Below are 23,271 nucleotides of genomic sequence, written 5' to 3'. Positions count from 1 at the left end.
CTTACAATCAATGCTCGCCGAATATTTAGATAGGAAATCCATTCCTAAAATAATATCAAATTCGACTAAGCTCATCTCTATCAGATCAGCGCTTAACTCTCTACCATCTATCCTGATCGGCATAGACCTAATCCACCTATTGGAGATAACCAATTCTCCGCCAGGTAACAGGGTTCCAAACCCTGATTCATATCTATCAAAGGGTCTACCCAACTTACTAAAGACTCTGGCCGCCACATAAGAATGTGTAGCCCCAGAATCAAACAGCACTGAATAAAACGAGTTGTTAATAAAGAGCTGACCTGTAACAACTGATGGGCTGGCATCTGCATCAGCCTGCGTGATAGCGAACACCTTGGCTGGAGTGGGTATCGCTGGAGCTCTCGGTGCCTCTGGCAGGAGCTGGGGACATTCCCTCTTGAAGTGCCCGGGCATGCCACAATGAAAGCATCCCTGCCCCTTGCACTCTCCCCGATGATGCCTCTTGCAGCTAGGGCACTCGGGATAGGAGAATCGGGTCTCATTACCACCAGGACGACTCCCTCTGTTCTGGTTCCCCCGGAACCTCTTGTTCTGACTCGAGCCGCCGGAAGCAGTGGGTGCCCTCTTCCTCTGATCAATGGCCGAACCACTACTCCCCCTGCTAAAGCCTGATGCAGGAGGGGTAGGAGCTCCGCCACTAACCGGAGTACTAACTGAATCTGACATGCACCCCACTGCGCCCTCAGCTCGCAGTGCCTTCTCCACCATCTGAGCATAAGTGGTGCTGTCGTCGGTGGTAATCATCAGGTCATGCCTGATCTTGGGATTCAACCCGTCCAGATACTTCTCCTTCCTGCTGAAATCGGTCGGCACAATTCCCGAGGCTAACCTCGCCAACCGGTCAAACTGAGTAGTATACTCAGTGACGCTCATGTTCTCCCGCTGGGTCAGGTGAACGAACTCTTTCCTCTTGGCGCTTCTGACCGCCTCATTATAGTACTTCGCGTTGAAGAGTTCCTGGAACCTTTCCCAGGTCATGGTGGTGACATCGTGAATCTGAGACACCATGTCCCACCATACCAGGGCATCCTCCTGGAACTGGAATGTGGCGCACACCACTCTGTCATTACCGGTGACACCCATATTCTCTCGATCAGGGGGACAAGCAGTTGGGATCGATGATAATTTTTGAAAAATGATCCTTGCACAAAGTATATAAGAACGATATATATACCAACTGCAAATAAATATTATTCATAGTTGAGATAGAATGAGTTGAAAACGCGTGAAGCGTAAATGAACAAAGTAGAAATCATTAATAAATGTTCATTTGATTTGTTCTGAAGTTGTTAAATCTAGAGGTACTCATGGAGATACCTTAATGTTATAAAGTATTGATCATCTAAAAATGATAATCGTGATAAAAACAGTACTCTAGAAGAGACTCCCAAGAGAAATAACATATTTGATTATAATTGAATCCCTGAAGTGATTCAATATAGGTACCTATAAATGATAAACATATTTGAAAAATATGTAATTTAAAGAGATCTCTATAAGTTATGTCAATATGGGAGGAAATTATCATATATTGAAATTTTTGTCGACAATAGATGTTAAATGTTTGCATATGCAATAAACTAACATGAGAAAGCAAGGATCATGGTATTAGATTTGTCGAGAATTATCGACATACATTTTGATTTTTGGCCAAAATATTATGACGCAGTCCAGGCAAATTTACTCGCATAAAGTGAAGTTTGACCTGTAGGGTGTGCAAATAAATATTTCTAATGAGAAATTTACATATATATTTGTACATAATGAATTGTTGTACAATGTTTGCATAGACATGAGATTGATTGAAGTAAGGCTTAAATATTGAGAAAATATAATCATGATTGATTATAGCCTGGAATATATTTTATGAGGATTTATAAGCGTCACATAAATGTTGCAACAAAAGGTTATTTATTTGGAGCTCGTAATATAGTAAAAATTTGAAATAAGCCTTATCTAAAAATTCTAGAAGAATATAATACATGTCTTAAGTGATATAAATTCAAAGTCGCGCACACTATATGACAAAGATCTTTGTATGAAATAAACACATGTAAGTAAATTATTGTTTAAAATACGTATGGTTGTCTATGCAATAAAATTCGTAAATTATACGTTGTGATAGACTCTTGAAGAGTTTTTGATTAGTTGAAGAACAAACTTTTATTTCTTTTGTATATCGAGAAATATTGAATGTATAAAGTTTGTTCATTTGTATTGAAGTCCTGAAGTACTTCATATGCATCAAGAATTATAGATATATTATCATTTGATATGGAAATTAAGATCATACAACAAGATAGAACAAATATATGGTCTTGGAGTACCATCATTATCACAAATGAAAATTTATATTATTATTAATGTGTTATGTTCATATCTACTTGAAATGTTAAATTTTAGTATGAACAAAATTGTATACACACATGAATGATACAATTAGTTGGATAAAGATTAATGTTCCACGAACCCCTCATCTATAATTTAGAAGTCCACACATACTCTGGAAGAGTTATAGAAAATATATGATCATAGATAGTATATGGTGATATTTTAAAAGTGATAACAATAATGTTATGAGATATATTATCACCAAAAGAATTATGGATCATATGTGCATGAAGGGGAGACATATTCATGTTGCACTCTTTTTCCCTTAGTTCAGGTTTTGTCCCACTAAGCTTTCCTAGCAAGGCTTTTAACGAGGCAACTTGCAAATAATTATATAGCTCAGATTTTGTCCTACTGGATTTTTCTGGCAAAGTTTTTAACGAGGCAACTATAAATCATGTTAACATACTTGCATTTTATGAAGCAAGTAGAGAATGTGTGGGAGTGAGATCATTGACATAGCATATTCGGGAAACATATGGATTGCACTCTAAAGATGTATCAACACAAGTAGTTCTCTATGAAGATACTACTGCTTGCATCGCTCAACTAAAAAGAGGGTACATTGAAGGAGATAGAGCTAGAACACATTTCACCAAATTCTTCTTTATACGTTTCAAGAAAATGCATATTGGTATTCAACAAATTCAATCAAGTGTCAATCTTGCAAACTTATTCACAAAGTTATTACCAACATCAACATTTGAGAAGACGGCAGACAAGATCGAAATTCATCGATTAGAAGATCTCTCTGCGAATGTCTAAATGAGGGGCAGTTAGTTTACACTAGACTCTTTTTCTTTTGATCAAGTTTTCAGCAAGATTTCAAAAATCAAACAATCTGAACGAAAACGAAAAAAAAAACAATAGATAAAGAAATTTGGATTTAAGTATCTTCAGGGCAATTATAAATATAAAGCTCAAAAGCCATATAAGATCTAAGAAGGAACCATATATTCAGCAAATAAAATTATGATGAAACACTCTCCAATTACAAGAGTGCTACCTTTGTTTAACCTACTCATAATAATAATGCCAATACAAATGTGAGTTTCTTTCTCCAAATCTTCACACAATTAATGAAAAATCAATTGAAATATGCTTCAATTTTCTTCATTCCATGGTCAACTACGTACTGTCATTAATTCATTCAGCATTAAATGTATGTAAACCAGAAACAATAGCCTTGAACCCACGTTACATTACGGCCTCCCACAATAATCATAAGTAAGAAACATAAACATAAGTAAGAAAATTAAAGAAACAATGAACTAATAATGAGACCAATATCAATATAACATATCAGAGAGAATTAAAGATACTACACACTATACAAGACAAGATTTAACCAACATGTATAACAAGATCATTGATCAAAGGATCAGAGTAAGGGACACCCAATTCAAATATATCAGATCCACACTAATCAAGAACCTTCAAAGCTTTTCCCATGGTCTCAAGATCAGGATCACCAGCAATGATAAAAGGGATAATTTCCACCTACAAATTAGACACTTGTTTGATTATAAACATTCTCAAAAACTACTTTCTTCAACCACGACAAAATTAGGTGTTCTCACTTTCACCTAACAATCATTTTTTTTCTTACCGGAGTGCAATTACAGTCAATTGATGAGACTGTGAAGAATTTCTTCAAACTGTTGGCGCCCAACTTTTGATTGAACGAGACAGCCTTGATTTAAGAAACATAACCCAACAAGTAGGAAACTTACAAGGAAAATTTCCTTTGGCTTTTTAAAATATTTTACACCTTCAAAGAACATCCCTTTTAGCTTTTTCAAAGAAACATTGGCTTCTCTGACTCAAGGGCAGTAACAAACAGATCAACACCAAAAGAATCAATATTATAGGAGAGAAGAGGATTCAGAGACATGCGAAAATGAGGATCAATTTACCTTGAGACTGCCATGGATGTTTGAAGCGGTCATTTTTTGTGACGCTGACGCCGTTTCTTGTTACTAGGCTAGACCGATGAAAACTCTTCAAAAATAAAAAAGGATGTAGCTATATAATACTTAACTATTTTCCAAGTTTTTAGGGGTGTAGCTAAATTGAATAATATTTTTTAACTTTTCAGTTAAAATATCTATAATTTTTATATTTTTTTTTATTAGAATAATTTATAAAATAATATAAATTTAATGATGGATATTCTGTTAAAATAAACAGATAAACTAAAAAGAATCGTTAAACTAAGAATGATAGGTTTGTTAGAGAGATATGTGGCTAAGATGATTTTTTTAATTTAAAAAGAGATTATTAATATTTAAAAGATTGTTTAATTTTTTGGTTTGATTATTGGATTTATTTGTTAAGAGGAGATCATAAATATATAAAGATATTACATTAGTAGTCAAAATAAAAACAGTATAAATAAACAGTAAAATTAATAATTAAATGTTGTATAATATTACTGATAATAAAATATGAAAAACGGATGAACATATAAATTTTCGATTATATATCCTACCTTACTGAATTGACTTACTGAATTGAACAATTTAGTTTGTCTAACCCAGTCTAGTTCTGCCTTCCAAATAGATCCTTATCACTCATTTTACAAAAAACAAAGAAAAATTGAATATTGTGTAATGAAAGGTCTAAATTAACCAAAAAGTTTTATTTTAATGGATATTATTATTAAGTGTTATAAAGAAGAATGGTAAGAAGTTTGGTTTTCGACATAATAAAGAGTTGTATAAACTATAAACCCTTAAAACCCAAAACCCAGCCATTTCCAAACTCCACTGCTTTGCTACCAACTCTTTGGGTTTATTTCCCACTACAAAAAACTCTGCAAAGGCCCGAAACATTTCGCCTTACTGCATCGTTCCCCACTCGGACCCATCATGCCTGAAACGGAGCCAGGAATCGACATCCTCCGAGCCTATGAGCTCCGTCTACTCCGCTGCACTCTCCCTCCTACCACCTCTGATGATGGTTGTACCACCCCCTCTCACCCTTTCCACTCGCTGATTGCCGACTTGCTGGGCTTCATTGAAACCGGTCGCTATCTCCAAGCTCTGACGTCTCCTGATGCCGCGCAACTCATCTTCAAACTCACTGATTCCGACCCGGTCGACTCGCTCGATGACAGTGCCGAGTGCGCCGAACTTGTCTACTCTGAGTTCCTAAAGCGAGTGGAATCCTTCTTGTCGGAAGGCGGTGACGGCAAGGAAAAGGGCTTCAGAGTTGTAATCGTTATGTCCATGGCGGTCGCTGCATTTCTCTTGTTCACTCAATGTAACACGACTGGGTGAGTGGGACAGCTCCGAGTTAACCAACCATTCTTTATAAGAGTTTTCCAATTTTTCAATTGAAATTTAGGTTTTTTTTTCATCTTAGTTTGAAATTTTTTTATTGCCTTTTATTTTTAGACCGTTGGAATTATTGCCAAAATGTCCCCTGCCATATATAGAAAGCAAAAGTGCAGATAAGTTTGTTGAGTGGGATAATTGGGCTCGTAATCAGCTCATGTCTGCTGGGTCTGACTTGCTTGGAAAGTTCTCTAATCTTCAGGTACTATATTGTTATTGTTGTCTTTAAGTTATTTTATCTTTAAGCTATTTTCTAAAACAGGCCCAGAAAATATAAGAGCATGTTTGGTATTGTTTTCTGTTTTTTATTTTAAAAAATTGTTTTTAGAAATGAGAACAAAAAATAATTTTTGAAGTTTTTAAAACACAAGTCACGTTTGGTTAGTGATTTTTAAAAACAATATGGACCAAAAGTGAATTGGTTTTTAAAACAGAAAACAACATTTTGTTGTTTTCAAAATTCTTGTTTTTTGTAACTTTGTTTTCTGAAAACTGTTTTTAAAAAGCAAGGCCAAACAAGCCAAATTGTTTTTAAAAACAATTTTCTGTTTTTAAAAACAAAAAACAGTTTTTTAGTTATGATGCCAAACATGCACTAAATGATTTAATTTAATATATCTTATTTTCACTATAAGTTAGATGTCAAGGGTGCGTTTGATGCTCCCTATTATGCTGAATTGTATAGTATAATATTGTATAAAAATGTTTTATATAGTCAGTATTATGTTTGTATTAAAATATTTTTTTTCCCTTTCCAAAGTACATAGTGTTTGCCAATATGCTGTTAACGAAGGCTAAAGACTTACTATTCCAATGGAGGAGTACCTCGGCTTTAGATGGGCTTAGGAGCATTTCATTGTGGCTTGCTCGAGTTATACTTGTTCAGCAGAGAATTTTGGATGATCGGTCGTCGTCATTGTTTGATCTCTTGCAAGTCTTTACACGTCAAACTTTGCTTCATTTTGGCTCATTAGAAAAAGTAACAAGTTATTGGGGTGACCATTTACATAAGGATGAGGGTTTCGCAATAGTCTCCATGCTTTATTTAGAAGCTGGGATAATGGAATATACCTATGGGCGAGTTGATTCTTGCAGGTGAGTGCTTATGAAATTATGTCATTTTTCTGTTTGCAGTAACTTTACACATTGTAATTTAATTCATCAAACTTTTATACAGTGTTTAAAAAAATCATTCGAGGCCTATGCCTCTAGACTTGATCTGCCAGTGTCATTGTTTAATGAATTTGAAATTATTAGTCTTTTTAGCTTTTTCTAGCTGCTTATGTGCTTTGTTGTACATGATTCAGGTTGAATTTTGAATCAGCGGAAGCTGCAGCTGGACTTGACATTTCTGTTACTGGCGTTCTTGGTTTTCGTACTTTACATCAGGTTAATAATTTATGCGTGTAACTGTATAATCGTTTTCTTTTTTCCTTTCTCAATTTGAGTTCTTAGCTTGACATGGCCTCAATAGGTTGAGCCAAAGGCACAAATGGTACTTGTTGCAAACAGAAACTCATCAAACAACAATGAAAATTGTCAATTGGATAGCAGTGGCCATTCAAAAACAGAGACTAGTAATGATGAAAATTATGAAGCCTCTGACATTTTGATCACCCCAAAACTTTTAGAGTGTGAAAATGGATATGGTACTAGAGAAGGCATTCAAGTTGATGCTGATTCCCCTTTGAGTGCAATACATCAGGCAGTGATCCTGGCTAAATGTCTTCTAATTGAGAAGAGCACTCGACATGATGACATGCAAAGTAAGTCGTTTAAGGTTTTGTTAATGTGGCTGTCTCTTTCTCCCTAGGGAACTAATCAGTGTTTGGTGATTCTATGCTACAATACTTGCTGGTGCTTGCTTTGGATTCTGCTAAAACTTAATTTATAAGTTTTGTTGTTGCTTTCCTGCAAAATTAAAAGGCCACAGTTCTTACGTTGTATCTAAACTGTAATATCTTCCTTGTTACTCAGTGAAAAAAAAAAATGGTAGATTAAGCTGCAATAGGGGCATCTTTTGCTGACTTCATTCAATGTTCATTATTTATAGACTGTTTTAGGGTGACATATCTTTATGCTCTGTTCATCTTGTGTATACAAATACATATATGCACCACGGGATATAATATTTGTGGTGCAATTGTGTATCAATTTCTAATTTTTCTATAAATCTTGAGTTTTATATGGTGGAAAATATTGGATTTTGATATTCCAATTCTTACTTTTAGGTGTGTGCTGGATAATACGGGCAAAATGAGAATGATAATTAGGTAGACCGTTGCCTTGCACAATATATATAAGAATAAGCCGAGAGCATATTATAGACCCAAAACATGGTAAAACTTTCTGCTTTGATGATACCATGATGTAGGTTATACCAATGCTCCCAAAATTTCAAGCTATTCAGAGGTGCGCGAACAAGCAACCCAACATGAGCTTTTATTTCCTAAAACTTGAGTCTTACTTGTGTGAGATGCTTTTTTGTTTCTGGGTATGAATATATGGTGGTTGGTAACTTGGTAGTGATATCCTGCTCTCTTGATCCTAAGAAGACTAAGTTCATAGTACTTTAATTTGTTTGTTAGTCATAGTTTTTGAACTTATGTCAGAATATTTACTGAAGTTTTCTAGGGCCGTCTCTTCTTAAAATGTCCCTTGCCTTTAATTTGTTTTACTTTTTTTTTTCCTTGAAACAAAACGACTGATAATAATAATATGAAAGTATGACAATACAAATAGGTAGTTAACAACCACCAGTACCACAAAACTACAATGTTTCTTTTCTATCACAAAAAAAAAAAAAAAAAAGAAAAGAAAAGAGTAGCGTAGAACAAAACATTTTTTTTTTAAAGATTTTGAGATATTTCTGAAAATCTATGGGAATAAGTTAGATGTTGGGTAGCTTTTTGGTTATGCAAAGTCAAAGAGTTCAAACTAATGTTATTTGCTAAGCTAGCTAGAGATTGGAGTTTCACTTAGATTTCTGTTTTTCCAATTTTTTTTTTTTTTTAAAATATTTTCAAGTAATGCTTTCATAGGGCGTATGTTTTTGGCTAACTACAGCATATTCGATGAGACTTCATTTAGGAGCTTAACAGCAAAGAAGTATAAGACCTTTCTTGATTCCTCTTTTTTTTGTATAGTGGATTTCTCATCTTTAAGATTTCGGGCCTTACTTTCACTGGCTGTAAATTTTAATATTGTTTTTTCTTTCTTAGTATACTTATTATAGTATAATAAACCATTTTTTTCCCTCACACTTTGTTGGAGGCCTAATTTGATAATTATTCAATTTCTTCACCTTCTTTTTCAGGGTGGGATATGGCTCCATACATAGAGGCAATTGATTCTCTAAAGTCATCATGCTTTGCTGTAAGTAATCAGTTAAAAAAACCACATTTTGGTGGTCTTTTACTCATAAATAACAAGTTCCATTTCTTATCCAAAAAAACTTGTTGCCTAATGCCAGCATTGAAGGAGTTAACCTCAAGTTATAATAAACTCTTCATGTTTTCTATTGCTTTTTGAACAGGACAAAAAATATTTCTACAATATTCTGTTTCTGACTTTAATCGTCATCATGATATTTCTTTGATTATAACAAATTGAAAGCAATGCAGTTGTCTATAGTTTCTGTGATAGTGTATTTTTTTATTTTTCTGAAAAAGGGACAGGAGTCAGACTTGTGACTGACCCTCTCTCATATAGTTTGAGAGCCCTCACTTATGGCGCAGGAAAACCGTAGTTACAAAAAATATCAACAATAATAATAAATTTACTTGAGAATATTGTTGATTAACTACCCAAACTGTGGTTTCTGTGATAGTGTATTATGATAGGAACCAGATCCTGCTATGAAACCCAGTCGATAGTAGTAGCACAAATACAGTAGAACAACAAAAATTAAGTAGAAAAGTTGCAATGAGAGAGAGATAATTGTCATTGAAACAGAAATAGCAAAGAGGTCACAAGCTTTAACAGAAATTCGAGAGCCTGGGTCTCTCCATTCCAGCATGACCCTATTTTCTCCCTGCACTATAACCAAATCCCACTCACCCACTATCCTTTCACACAATGACCTATATACCCCTGTTCTCCTTTTATGCTATCACATACTAATAATAGCAGGGTATACCATTAATATGTAATTTTGTTCATTCTCAAATCTTTTCAGTTTACTTCTCATGATCCACAGTCCACACACTCCTTGGTATCTAAACTTAACTAGCTACAAAGGTAAAACATTAAAAGTTTACTGAACTTACATGTGATGGATAGAAATCGAAATTCTGGACATGTGGTCTTTGTCTCTTTTTTAAACATTGAAACATCACCAAATATTGAAAGAGCACAGTAATTAGTTGGTGTTTGAGGTTACTCATGGACATGATACCTCTCTCTTAAAAAAAAGGATGGATAGAATCTCACTATTTAAGAGTATGTTATCCAGGATGATTTTTTTTTTTTTATTTTTCTCCCTTAAGTGGTGTGTTCTGGTTACTAATTTTGTGTGTTTCTTCAATGAGTTTTGTTAGGACCTAGGATTAGGGTGGTGTTCTAACATATATTAAATAAAAGGGTAATTGGGTCATTGTATTAAGAAGAGTGTTTGAGTGAGATTACAATGGTATATATAGAATACTTAGGAGGATGGGTGGGTATGCAATGTTTTGAGTAAATACTCTAATTGCACCAAAGGAGCCTAAGGGCTCCTATCTTTTGTAATTGGATTTCTCAATACATTTAATATACAATTCCTACTGTTTTGCTACTGTTTTGCTACTGTTTTGCTACTGTTTTATTGTATTCTTGATCGGAAGATCTCGGGGCTTATCAATTGGTATCAGAGCGAGTGATTCCGGTGGAGGCCGACTACTCGAATGGAGGAATTAGAGGAACAGTGGCGACTGGAGGCTTATGATCGTCCCTCTGAATTTAATACACTGGAGGACCTTGCTTCGCTTTTGGATCAAGTACTTCTTGGGCAAGTAAGGCTACTCCGCCTCTCCCGTGATCTCCGAAGTCATGTCACAACAAGATCGGAGGACAACGAACTCAATGAGTGGATCCACCAAGCTGTGCAATCTGTTCGGGTTCGCAAACAAGAAGGAATACGAAATTGCTACGCGCCGAATTTAACTTCTGGATCTCCTACAACAATAGAGACGGAGGTTGAATGTGATGAAAAGATGGAAATGGCAATACGGGAACACAAACGAGCCTTTGCTAGACTCGACAGTTTCAGCAAACACAAACAGCAGACAGCAATACAATTAGAGTTCCTAAATGAAGACTCTCTGCCGTCTGTGGCATCACCTGAGATTTTCGATGTTGCGAAGATCATCTCCGATGGAGAAGAAGATAAAGGGTTAGAGAAAAATCAGCAACGAGATTCGCCGCCTGAAAGGAGGAAGGAAGAGGTGCGGCTGCTGGTGGAGTCGTCTGAGCAGAAGGACTTGTCGGGATCGGCGCCGGATCTGGAAGTTGTTCCATGGAAGTCGATCGCACCTCGGCAACGAATGACATCCGAGAAGAACTACAAGACAGAGGTACAAGTGGGTGCGTCGACGGAGATCGCGTCCCTGGTGCCATCGCCGGAGAAGAAGGCTTTGTCGGAGTTGGTGCGGGACGAGGAAGGGAAGTCGAAGACGCCGTTAGTGCGAGCGGCAGAGGAAGACGAACTGCTGGGGGCGGCGTTGGAATGGATTTCATCGCCGATCCCAAGGTCGTTCACGTTGTGGGCAGTGACGGAGCCGAATCCACCACGGAAGTCGTCGCCGGAGTCGGAGAAGACGGAGGCGTGGACGCTGGAAGCTTCGCCGGAGATTCAGCAGCTGAAGACACCAGCCCGAAGAGCAAATCTGCGAAATACCATAAGGGCAGCCGCACAAGGTGGTCTTCTGTCGAAGAAGAAGATGAGGGGGAGGAGCTTCTGTTCACTCAAACCCTACCAAGTAAGGCCCAAGCCCAATTCCTTAAGATGTACTTCAGCTTTGGCCCACAAGAGCAAAATTAACACAATGGGTCACTTTGATTTACTTACTCCATCTTGGGCCCAGACATTCCAAAGTTTATATGGCTTTGACCAAGTTGTGGTTATGGCCCAATTAAACAAAGAAATGTGCCATTTTATTTTTAAAGCGGTGCAACTTTGGATGTCATACCCAAAAGGTTACATTCAAAATCATGAGACAAGAGATGGGAAAGAACACTTGAAAGTGACTTTTTTGCTCATAAATGGTGAAGGTTGTCATGTTATTGGAGGCAAGAATAAAATACTTTTGGTGGATGAGAAGTTTAACCTTGGTGCTTTACTAGTGCCATTCAAGTATTGGGTTTTTGATAGAGGGCGCCAAACACTACTTCAACCAGCGAAGGGTGCATCAAGGACACGTCAAAATATCACATTACTAACTTGGTTCTTTGACAGAGGTCGCATACAACATAGGACTCTAGATTTGAGTGAATTCAACAATCACCTTGAGGACAAGGTGAATTTCGGGCGGCTGGTAATGTTAGGACCTAGGATTAGGGTGGTGTTCTAACATATATTAAATAAAAGGGTAATTGGGTCATTGTATTAAGAAGAGTGTTTGAGTGAGATTACAATGGTATATATAGAATACTTAGGAGGATGGGTGGGTATGCAATGTTTTGAGTAAATACTCTAATGCACCAAAGGAGCCTAAGGGCTCCTGTCTTTTGTAATTGGATTTCTCAATACATTTAATATACAATTCCTACTGTTTTGCTACTGTTTTGCTACTGTTTTATTGTATTCTTGATCGGAAGATCTCGGGGCTTATCAAGTTTTCATTGGTTTTTTAAAAAATAACAGGCAAATGCAAAATAGTCACTGACTATAAAGTGAAAAAAGAATGCAAATAACAGTAATCTGATAGTAAAGATGCAAATGAGGTTACAAATATTTAATTCCATATTGCTGTGTTCTCACTTAAAGGCTTTTATTGACAGAATAGCTCCTTGAATTTGTTGTGAATTACTAATTAGCAAAGTGGTCTTTTTTTTCATTAAATTACAAAAATTAGTGCATAACTCGATTGTTGAGTTTTCGGAGTTTTATTCTATTTACAATTTTACCATGTGGGTGTTAATTTCTGTTGTTTTGTAATTTTGTTGATTTGATTTTACTTTTGGGAGTTATATGCCAATTTACAAGTTTAATGGACTGTTGTAATTCTACCACAAAAACAAGGAGCGAAATTTTCAATAAATTGTTGCAAATTTTACGATGTGGTGTTAATTGCTATTGTTTTGTGATTTCATTGACTTACTTGAATGCCAATTTATTTTTCAACGACTACATTGCCAGTTACGGCAAGAGGATAACCATTCCAAAAATCACTGATGCGAGTGATCCTACTCTATTTCATAGTATCTTCATGTTGCTTATGTGTTCAGGCACATGCTTTCATTCTTGGACAAATTGTTGTTATTGTTGGTGGAACTTACACATTTCTAGGTTTTCTTTGACATTTGGGCAGAAGGGTCTCTCTAGTTTTTCTTTTTGTTTCTTGATTTATGGGTGTGCATTTTGCAGTCAGTTATTAACCTTGCATCCTTCTTCGTTTTCATTATTATATTAAAGTTCAGTTTCTCACTAACATGGATAGTTTTCTTTTGATATTTTTTTAATGATCATTTAATAAATCTATTTTATATTATCAGGTTCGATGTTTTTGTGACACCTTACGCATTCGATGGGAGTCAACTCGTAGTCGTACGAAGGAACGTGCCTTGGTGATGATGGAAAAATTGGTACGACTTATCTTTGTTAATGTAAATTTTTTAGTTTTGAACAATTTGTTAATGTATATTGATCTTCGAGATATTCGAGCTTTTATCTGTTGTGATTGCTGGTTTTGAAGTGGTCGACAATTTGTTGTTAAGGGAGGGAGTGATGTCTTTATAACATTTTATTTTGTTTACTAGAATGGCTATTTTCTCTTTATGTATATATGTGTGTGTGTTGTTTATATAGTTTATACATTTATATTTATATGAATCAATATATATATTTTTATTGCAATTCAAATCTCATATAGACTACTCTTTTAAAACTGTTTTTAGGTCCAGGGGATGTATGAATCTTCTCCAGGAGTGGCGCAAAGGATTCCACTTTGTTATGGGGTCTGCATCCCAACAATTGCTTCCTTACGGAAGTATGATTCTCTTTTATTATATGACTGTACAACTTAAGGACTTTTTCTTCTGACATTTGCCCCTTGGTGCCAGTACTTGTTTAGGGACTATGCTGATTGGCCACCATGTTATTCTCCAAATATTGTTATATTCTCCCCCTTTCTTAATAAATATTATTTGTTGTGTAATTGTCTCGCTCTTTTTTTTAGAGAATATGGTGAACTTTTAGTTAGCTGTGGTTTAATTGGAGAAGCATTGAAGATTTACGAGGATTTGGAGTTATGGGACAGTCTTATTTTTTGTTACAGGTATGGCATCACTTAATGGATTCTTCAAATTACTTCATATTTTATTTTGATACATCTTCTGCTGCTGTGCGTGGGAATTTCATTAAAAGTGTGAAATGCATCACAGCTTATTGAAGAAGAAAGCAGCAGCTGTTGATGTCATCAAGACTAGATTGTCTGTAACACCCAATGACCCTAGGTTATGGTATGTTCAATTTTCTTTGCCTTTTTATTTCTATAACATTACCAAACGTATTGCTCTCTTTCTCTCTGTGTTTTATGTCGATTTAATATTACTTTGTCTATTGAGACTGATGTATATTGCAATACGAAGATGCAATTTATTATCATTTTGCAAGTTCTTAGATTCAAGCAATGGGAAGACTGGATTGTGAGGTGGTTCTCATTAGTTATGTTGCTAAGTTGTAAAATAAAATAGGCCACACTCCATAGTGGTTCCACGTAACTCATAAAAGAGTAATATTACTTATTTTTGGAATGATAGTTTTGTTGCTGGTCTTTTTAGTCAGATGCATTTGTGCTATATCAAATTTGTATATGCTTTTCCATAAAATAAAAGACAACAGATAGAAGATATTTATAAAATGATCATGAATGTGTTTATTAAATAGGACCTAGTCATATGTTAGTGTTATATCTGATGCTAGTCCTATGAAAATTTCAGTCTTGAAGTCAATTATGTACCAAAGCCTAATAAACCATCTCAACCTATTTCACCCATTCGCGAGGATATATGGGGTCCAAGAATCCTAAAGATTAGTGGGGTGCGTTGGTTTTTGCTATCAGTTGATAATCATACTCGGGTAAGCTGGACATTTCTCATGAAAGATAAATTTGAAACTAGTCAAATCCACCAAGTATTTCACAAAATGATCCAAAACAATTTACTAGCCAATATTTAGGTTCTCAAATCAGACTGCTCGTGACTTCTTCAATGGAATCTTATGGAATTGTCTATCAAAGTTAACACGTAGACACACCTCTACAAAGTGGTATGGTAGAACACAAAAATACCACCTTCTTGAAGTTGCATGCTCTATGCTACTTAAATCTCATGTCCCAAAAAGATTATGGGAGAAGCTGTGCTCACTACCTCATATCTCATTTATAGAATTAGAATGTCGTCACAAGTTCTTAATTATAAGACACCAATGCAAACTTCCCTTACTACCTATTTTCACTCACACCGAAGCAAACTTGATGTTAGAGCTACAAAATACATCTTTCTTTGCTACTCATCTTACAAAAAAGGATACAAATATTATTGTCCCATTACCAAGAAATTTTTCAACTCTATTACTCCAATTTTTCAACTCTATTGATATGACCTTTTTCGAGGACCAATCTTATTACTCCAATTCTACAGTCCAGGGGCAGAAAAATGCACAAGAATCACAAAATTGAGATTGGACATCTCTTATTGGCATTGGTGGATCATCATCGAATCCCACTTGCTCCCTCCTTCGTGAGCCTCTTATCATAACTCACACAATTCTCCACGAGCCTGTCTTATAATCACTAAATCCCACTCCTCACTCCATGAGTCTATTTTCATCACCTCACACCACTCTCCATGAGCCTATCTTATCATCACTAAATCTCACTTGCCCAAGCCTATCTTATCATTGTTAAGTCCTTCAGCTACCATAAGTCCTCCCACGCTCCTATAAAGCGTCCTCCAATGGAATCTAAAAACACAAGTCCCAATCTATACTCAATCAAGGTTTACACAAGGAGGAAAACATCAGAATAAATTTGGTAGAGCCAAGAACTTGACTCGAATTCAATCACCTTTGAAAACACACAAGAAAAAATTGAAGCTCTTAGTTTTGATTTGGACAGTCCTACTGCTGAAAGAAAAGGGCTGCATTGATGCACTCAGTGTCCACTTCATTACTACTTGACTTACTCAAACCTATCCCCTTTTTATAGAGCCTTTGCGACATCCCTGGACCAAATGAAGATTCCTAATTTTTTTTCAGAAAGCCCTTCAAGATCTAGAATGGAAAGTTGCCACTTTAGAAGAAATAAAAGCTCTTGAAAAGAATGGGACATGGACTCCCACAAGTCTCCCTTGAGGAACTTAAACAATTGAATGCAAATGGATTTTCTCAGTGAAGCACAAGGCTGATGGAGGTGTTGAGAGATTCAAGGCTCCTTTTGTGGCAAAAGAGGGCTCACTCAATCTTTTGGTATTAACTACCAGGGACTTTTGCTCCTACTGCTAAGCTAAATAGTGAATACTGTACGAGTTCTTCTATACTTTGTTGTTGATCAAAAATGGCTCTTGTTTCAACTTGATGTGGGAAATGATTTCCTCAACATAAATCTTGTTGAAGAAGTGTATATGGACATACCTCTTCGGTTTGAATACAAATTCAGCAAAGGAAAAGTGTGCAAATTGCAAAAATTTCTTTATGGCCTCAAGCAATCACCTGGAGTTTGATTTCACACTATTCACAAGAGTTGTAAGGCACACTGGAAACTCACACTGGAAACTCACTATAACAGATTGTATATGTGGTTGATATAGTGTTTATTGGCAAATGCGATGAGGAAATGGTAGAGTTGAAAATCAAGTATCTAGGACAACTAAAGTAATTTTTGGGAATGGAAGTGGCTTGGTAAAGCCAAGTGTGTCTTAGTTTCTCAACGAAAATATGTCCTAGATCTTTAACAAGAAACTTGAGTGAGTGGGTGTAAACCGAGACACCTATGGGCCTTAATACTAAACTCAGAGCTTCGACAAAGGGACCAACTCTCAATTGAGTTAGGTACCAACTTGAAGGTATCTAGTTAAAACGGCTACTTACAGAACTTCGAATTGAGATAGAGGGACTCATCTTCAAATAGTCCCTTACTTAGGGTAATATATTATCCCACCGAGATTATGGGGCTAATATAGTCCCCAGTAGCTTCTATTTATTTTTTTTAAGAGAAATGCTAAAAGACACTAGTGGTGCCTAGCATCACCTAATGTGCCATATCTCTATTGGTAAAATTAAATATCGAGTCTCGCTTGATTAAATTTAATAACTGTAATGGAATATTGCTAACCATTCGCCAAACACCATTTCGTAGCACCACTGGTACCTAATAACAATATTTTTTTTATAAGTATAAGAGAGTGTGAGTTAATATATAATACTTAACAAGCAAATTTTTAAAATATCATTATTTTACTTTAAAAATGTAAACATTGCAATTTTTGAACTTTTTTTAAACAACATTATTTTTATTAAAATATTACTAAATTTTAAATTTTAAATCTTAATTATTATATTTTCTTTATCTGCTAGAAAATTATTACAATATAGTATTTAGATAGTCTAATGCAATCTCAATTAATAGTCCAGTCCTGTATGCCAAAAGAACACTACTAGTTGAACCTTTGGGCTTTTTGGTAATAAGGCCATGATCTCAACTTTTCTCAGTTGGGAATCTGATTAGATTTATTATTTTATGTAAGTAAATTGTATGCTAAGCAAGAGCACAAGGTGACAGTCCTGAATTTTGCAACTATGTCTTGTCTGAAATAGTGATAACTTGGATCACACACACATATATATATATATAATATACATATATATATATATATAATATACATATATTTGTTTTTCTTAGTTTGTCTTGACGTTCTATTTCAGTGCAGATTTTTCTAAAGTTCCTTTTATTTGTTGTCTGCTTGCATCAACCAGTGAAAGATTCATAAGGAGCAATTTATTTGACTTGTACAATCATTTAACTTTTAGGTGCTCGTTGGGTGATTTTACGAATGATGATGCCTGCTATGAAAAAGCATTAGAAGTTTCAAGTAATAGGTCTGCTCGAGCTAAGGTGATAAGATTTCTAAATTAACTTTCTATTGAGTACCTTGTATGTCTCTCTTTATGTATCCTATTTTACAGCGCTCTCTCGCACGTAATGCATATAATAGAGGGGAGTATGAGGCATCAGTGGTTCTTTGGTATGTTTCAAACAGCTTTCCACTTTATCTTGTTATGCATATTTGATTAACTTTGTTTATTATTATGACACGAGTACGATGATGTTTACTTGAATATACCTCAGGGAGGCTGCAATGGCCTTAAATTCTTTGTATCCAGATGGTTGGTTTGCACTAGGATCTGCTGCATTAAAGGTAAATTATTGTTTTTTCATATTTGTGGTTTTTTTAGGCTATTATCTCGTAAATTTATTGACTTATTGCTGAATAAAAATTACAGGCTAAGGATGTTGAGAAAGCATTGGATGGCTTTACTCGTGCCGTTCAACTTGATCCAGAAAACGGCGAGGCATGGAATAATATTGCTTGTTTGTATGTTTCCTTGTCTTTACAGTAAAGCTAGTCTTTGTACTCAACGTTGATACTTGATATTGTATTGACATCTTAATATAGCAGATTGTGATAATACAAGATAGGAATTTAGGAGGAAAAAACTAGGTTCCTAGTTTTCTTCTACAACATTTGAGGAACAAGTATCTATATTAATCGATATGTAGGTACCCGTGAGGGTACTAGATAGTGATGTTTTTATTGTGCACTGAGATATTGGTTGATGCTGACAGGATTAGTATCTGAATGCAGCCTTTTTTCTTTTACTTCTTTATGGATACGAAACTTGAACCCTGAGTCAATGACTAGCCCAACCAATTGAACTATTTGACAAGTATTTTATTTTTATTCATTTTGGTCAAACAGAAAAATGCATGCATGTTAAGCGTCTGTTTTTAGGGCAATCAATTAAGCCAGATGAGAAAGTTAAGAGTTAGGATAAGAACGCGACATTGTTTTCAGGTCAATCTAAACATTTAATTTTTCTTGTAATTGTTATGGATTCTTTAATGCTGTTTTTCTGTTATATCTTATCGCTTTTTAATATTCATATTTGCATGTGCCATTCCATTGTATCAAATTATCAACAAGTGACGATGACTTACAGTTTCTTTGACTAAAATTGTCCAATTATTTACTAATATAAGAATCTTGTATGTGATTATATTTATGGGAAACATTTATAGAATGTTTTATGCTACTGTGTTTCTTGGTAAATAATCTTAACCTTAACTTTTGCAGGCATTTGTTACGGAAAAGAAGCAAAGAGGCTTTCATTGCTTATAAAGAGGCCTTGAAGTTTAAGTTCTGTCCTCTCTCAATTGATTACCATACTCTCTCTCTCTCTTCTCTGTGTGTGTGTAAACAGAAATTCTCTTTTGTATCACAATTAAAATATATATTGACTTTAAACCTTTTGACTTGGCAGACGCAACAGCTGGCAATTGTGGGAGAACTTTGGCCAAGTTGCTTTGGATCTGAAGAACATAAGCCAGGCAAGTTTCTCTTTTTCCCCGCCTTTTGTTATTTTTGGGAATATTGAGTTCTCCTAGCCCTTTGTGTCCTGTAAGACATACTTTGGCATGCAAAGAACATCTAGGCCATTGATTTTTGCTGCATGTTATGCATTATTAATATAAAGCTACTCATTGCACGAGTCATTGCCTTGCTCATGTGTTGACCAATTTGGCTTACCCGCTCATTACTTCTTTTCTTCAGGTTAAAATGCAATATGCCATTGTTAATTCTTTTGCCACATTCTCAAATGTGATTGATACTTCTCATGTTCGAAGATTGAAGTGTCATTGCGTATATCTACATGACATGCTTTCATTGTAGTTTATTGTATCCTAGAGAACTATTCATATTTTTATCTCACACGGATTGCTCGAAAAAGTATTTATATAATGTTATAGTGAAAGGAGTTTTAAAACTATATTTACAAAACGATAAATGACCCAATAGGGTATCTCAAGTGATTAGGCTTGATGTTTGCTCCACAATTGCTATATCTGAGGTTCAAGTACCCTCCTAGAAAACTAAAATGCAGTTTTTATAATTTCCTGCTCCTTTAAATCATTATAGGGATCCTACATAGCAATTGCTATAGTTCCTGGTCCCAAGTATTTTAGAGGGTTAGGGGGGGACCTTAGTTTCAAAAATAAATAAATAAATAAATTATAGGGTAGGTAGAGCTCCAGTTTTGAATCTGGGCCTGCTAAGCAAGTTATGGGAGAGGATAAATTAAATTATAAGTGATGGATTTATGGTGAGCAAGAAGAGCTTACTTTTTCCATAAGGGTTAGCTTTTAACACAGGTCATAGATATTATTAGTTTTATAGAAATCTGTCCGTACTTCATAAATTGTTTTTCTTGGAACTATATAAACTCATCAACTTCACAGTTGGTTGTTTTGTTTTGTTCTTCTATTCATTATTTTGGGACAAAATATCTTATGTTCAACTTCACATTCTTCGATTTATGGTGTTAACTTTGTGGTGCATAACTAAATATATGGTTTGACCTTTTGTTATTGTTGATTTCTTAAGCTGTTTTTTCCCTTTTCTTTTTAGGCTCTAGAAGCTATTAGGATGGTGTTGGAGATAACCAGAAATAAAAGAGTTTCTGTCGAACTGCTGGAAAGAACTGTGACAGAAGTAGAGAAAAGGGTTTCGGTTAGCCTGTCTTCCACAAAGATTGATGATTATGGTAATCAAGATTCTAGCATAGATGCTGAGAATGAGCCAACTATGGAATCTGGGGAGGGTAGATCACGGGAAACTGAGCAGCTGGTCGATTTTCTTGGAAAAGTCTTACAGAAGGTAAGTAAACTAGATAGTCTCCCGCATTCTTTCTATGTATGTGTTGAATTTTGTAGTGAGGGTTGAATCTGAACAACTGCATAGTCCAGAGGACATATGGACATTTTGATCGGAAAAGTAATCAAGATATTATGCTTATATAGTATACAAAAAACTGTATAAAAGTGTGGTCTTCTGTATTTTCTTCTTAAATTGGAGAATTGTATAGACTATAGTGTGGACATTGTATTATACTTCTCATCATGTTGATATAACCCCTTAAATATCTTCGCATAACAATTATTATTATTAATTTTGGTAAAAGAAATGAAAACCTTGTATTAATGCAGGAACGATCTGATAGGAGAGTCCACGATCATACAAGGAAATCTGTAAAATCACCCTTCATAGTTTTCTTTCACTAAATTGACTTTCTAATGTTGGCATTTCTAGGTGGGAGTGGAGTGGTTATGTGTAGAACCACACCTGCATAGTTTTCCTTCATTAAATTTGCTTTCTGATGTAGGCAGTACTAGGTGGGGGTGGAGTGGATATCTGGGGCTTGTATGCGAGGTGGCACAAGCTCAAAGGAGATCTCACAATGTGCTCTGAAGCCCTTCTCAAGCAAGTCAGATCCTACCAGGTATTGTTATATTTGTTTGTTGGTATCTTATAACCGCAGCTTAGTTTACTAGTCTTGCTGGTTTTGTAATCAATATGTGATCTTCTTTTATGTAACACCCCACTTTTCTCTTATATCTTTTAGGGATCTGACATATGGAATGACCGAGATCAGTTTAGAAAATTCGTCCATGCTTCCTTGGAACTTTGCAAGGTTTACATGGAAATTTCTTCATCTACTAGCAGCAGAAGAGAGCTCTTTTCAGCTGAGATGCATCTAAAGAACACAATTAAACAGGTAAGTTAGCTTTTCATATTACTTATACTTACTATGAAAGGGTAAAAAAGGTAAAGAACAAAAGACTAATGAGTAATAAATTATGGAATTTTAGGCGGTGGCCTTCTCTGACATGGAAGAATACAAGGATCTTCAGGCTTGCCTTGAAGCAGTACAGACAAAACTCCAATCAAATTCTGTTCTATCATAAAACAGCACCTGCCAATGATTTCGTGACTGAGGTTAGACTCCTATGTTTGTGTTTTCTTTTTTCTCAGGAAAAGTTAGGTAGGACTTGTGCATTTAGTGTCGATACATTTTGTACTAAGAATTATAATCCACTAATCTAGTTGCTATGTGGATTTTCTCATGCAGGGCTTATGTGGCTTCATGTATGGTGGCCGTTAATTGGAAGAAGAGAGCACATGTACATAGAATATGCTCATTTTCTCCAAATATTTATTCAAAATTTTGGTTTAGATGAATAATCTATCATTATCTAATTTTTTAAAAAAATTTATTCACCGTGATCTTTTCGATAGATCAGATTCATATTCTTAAACAAAAATGCGGCGGGCATAATTTTTTGCCTCTATTTTTATATTTGTTGTATTGGTATTTTTTTATCAGACAGATGTTCATGTTGTATTATTAATTATTGTGACAAATTTAAAAGCAACAATTTTGGTATGTTTCTTTTATTATTTTTTTTTTTAATATGTAATTTTTGGTATGTTAGCTCATATATTCATTGTGGGGAGATTATATTTGCACCCTCAAAAATTATAACTACACCCTATTATTAAATTGATTCCGATTAAATATTATTTTTTAGGGATATTGGCGGCTAAACTACCTGAACTTTACGGTTTGTAATACTTAATCACAAAAACTAAAATTTTGGCGGCTAAACTACCTAAACCCTGGTTTCGTTTTGCTCTGCACACTTCTGTCTAAAAATCACAGTTAAGTGCCACAGTGGGCTACCCACTTGTACACACTTGTACACGTGGCAATTTTTTTTAGTGGTCCACGTAATATTAATTTTAAAAAATAATTATAAATATTAAAAAATCAAAAAGGAAAAAAATTAAAAATATTTTTTTTTACTTTTTTTTTTCTTTTCCTTTTCTTTTTTTCTTTTCTTTTTTTTTTTCTTCTTCTTTCTTCTTTTTTTTTCCTACAGAACTCCCAGCCCTCTCCGACCCCCTTGCGCCCCTCGTGCGACGTCGACCAACCCCAGCGACCACCCTCGACCCCCTTGTGTGACGCGGACCAACTTCGGCGACCTCTCTCTCTCTCTCTCTCTCTCTCTCTCTCTCTCTCTCTCTCTCTCTCTCTCTCTCTCTCTCTCTCTCTCTCTCTCTCTCTCTCTCTTCGTGGTGGTCGCCGGAGTAAATACTTAACAAATAGACGAGAGAATAGCAAAAATTGTAGTTGACGACATGGTGAAGATGTGCATCTGCGCAAGTCCCTCTTCCTCTAGATTTC

General features: G+C 35.4%; 1 protein-coding gene across 1 annotated transcript; it reads left to right on the top strand.

Moving 5' to 3' along the window:
• Positions 1 to 5,040: 5,040 nt before the first annotated feature.
• On the top strand, positions 5,041 to 22,470 carry LOC115722565 (uncharacterized). The gene is made up of 21 exons (XM_030651805.2): positions 5,041 to 5,710; positions 5,832 to 5,973; positions 6,532 to 6,866; positions 7,079 to 7,160; positions 7,246 to 7,537; positions 9,088 to 9,146; positions 13,464 to 13,553; positions 13,866 to 13,957; positions 14,147 to 14,245; positions 14,352 to 14,429; positions 17,998 to 18,082; positions 18,154 to 18,212; positions 18,317 to 18,386; positions 18,472 to 18,563; positions 19,323 to 19,385; positions 19,510 to 19,576; positions 20,655 to 20,903; positions 21,409 to 21,525; positions 21,649 to 21,801; positions 21,896 to 22,022; positions 22,156 to 22,470. The coding sequence occupies exons 1-20, from the start codon at positions 5,304 to 5,306 to the stop codon at positions 21,989 to 21,991; spliced, it is 2,727 nt and encodes a 908-aa protein (XP_030507665.2). The 5' UTR covers positions 5,041 to 5,303; the 3' UTR covers positions 21,992 to 22,022; positions 22,156 to 22,470.
• Positions 22,471 to 23,271: the final 801 nt, after the last annotated feature.

This window comes from Cannabis sativa, chromosome 9 (genome assembly GCF_029168945.1).
Source record: "Cannabis sativa cultivar Pink pepper isolate KNU-18-1 chromosome 9, ASM2916894v1, whole genome shotgun sequence".
In the NCBI taxonomy this organism is placed as follows: Eukaryota; Viridiplantae; Streptophyta; class Magnoliopsida; order Rosales; family Cannabaceae; genus Cannabis; species Cannabis sativa.
The sequence above is the reverse complement of the archived record's forward strand: the minus strand, read 5'-3'. Positions and strand labels throughout refer to the sequence as shown.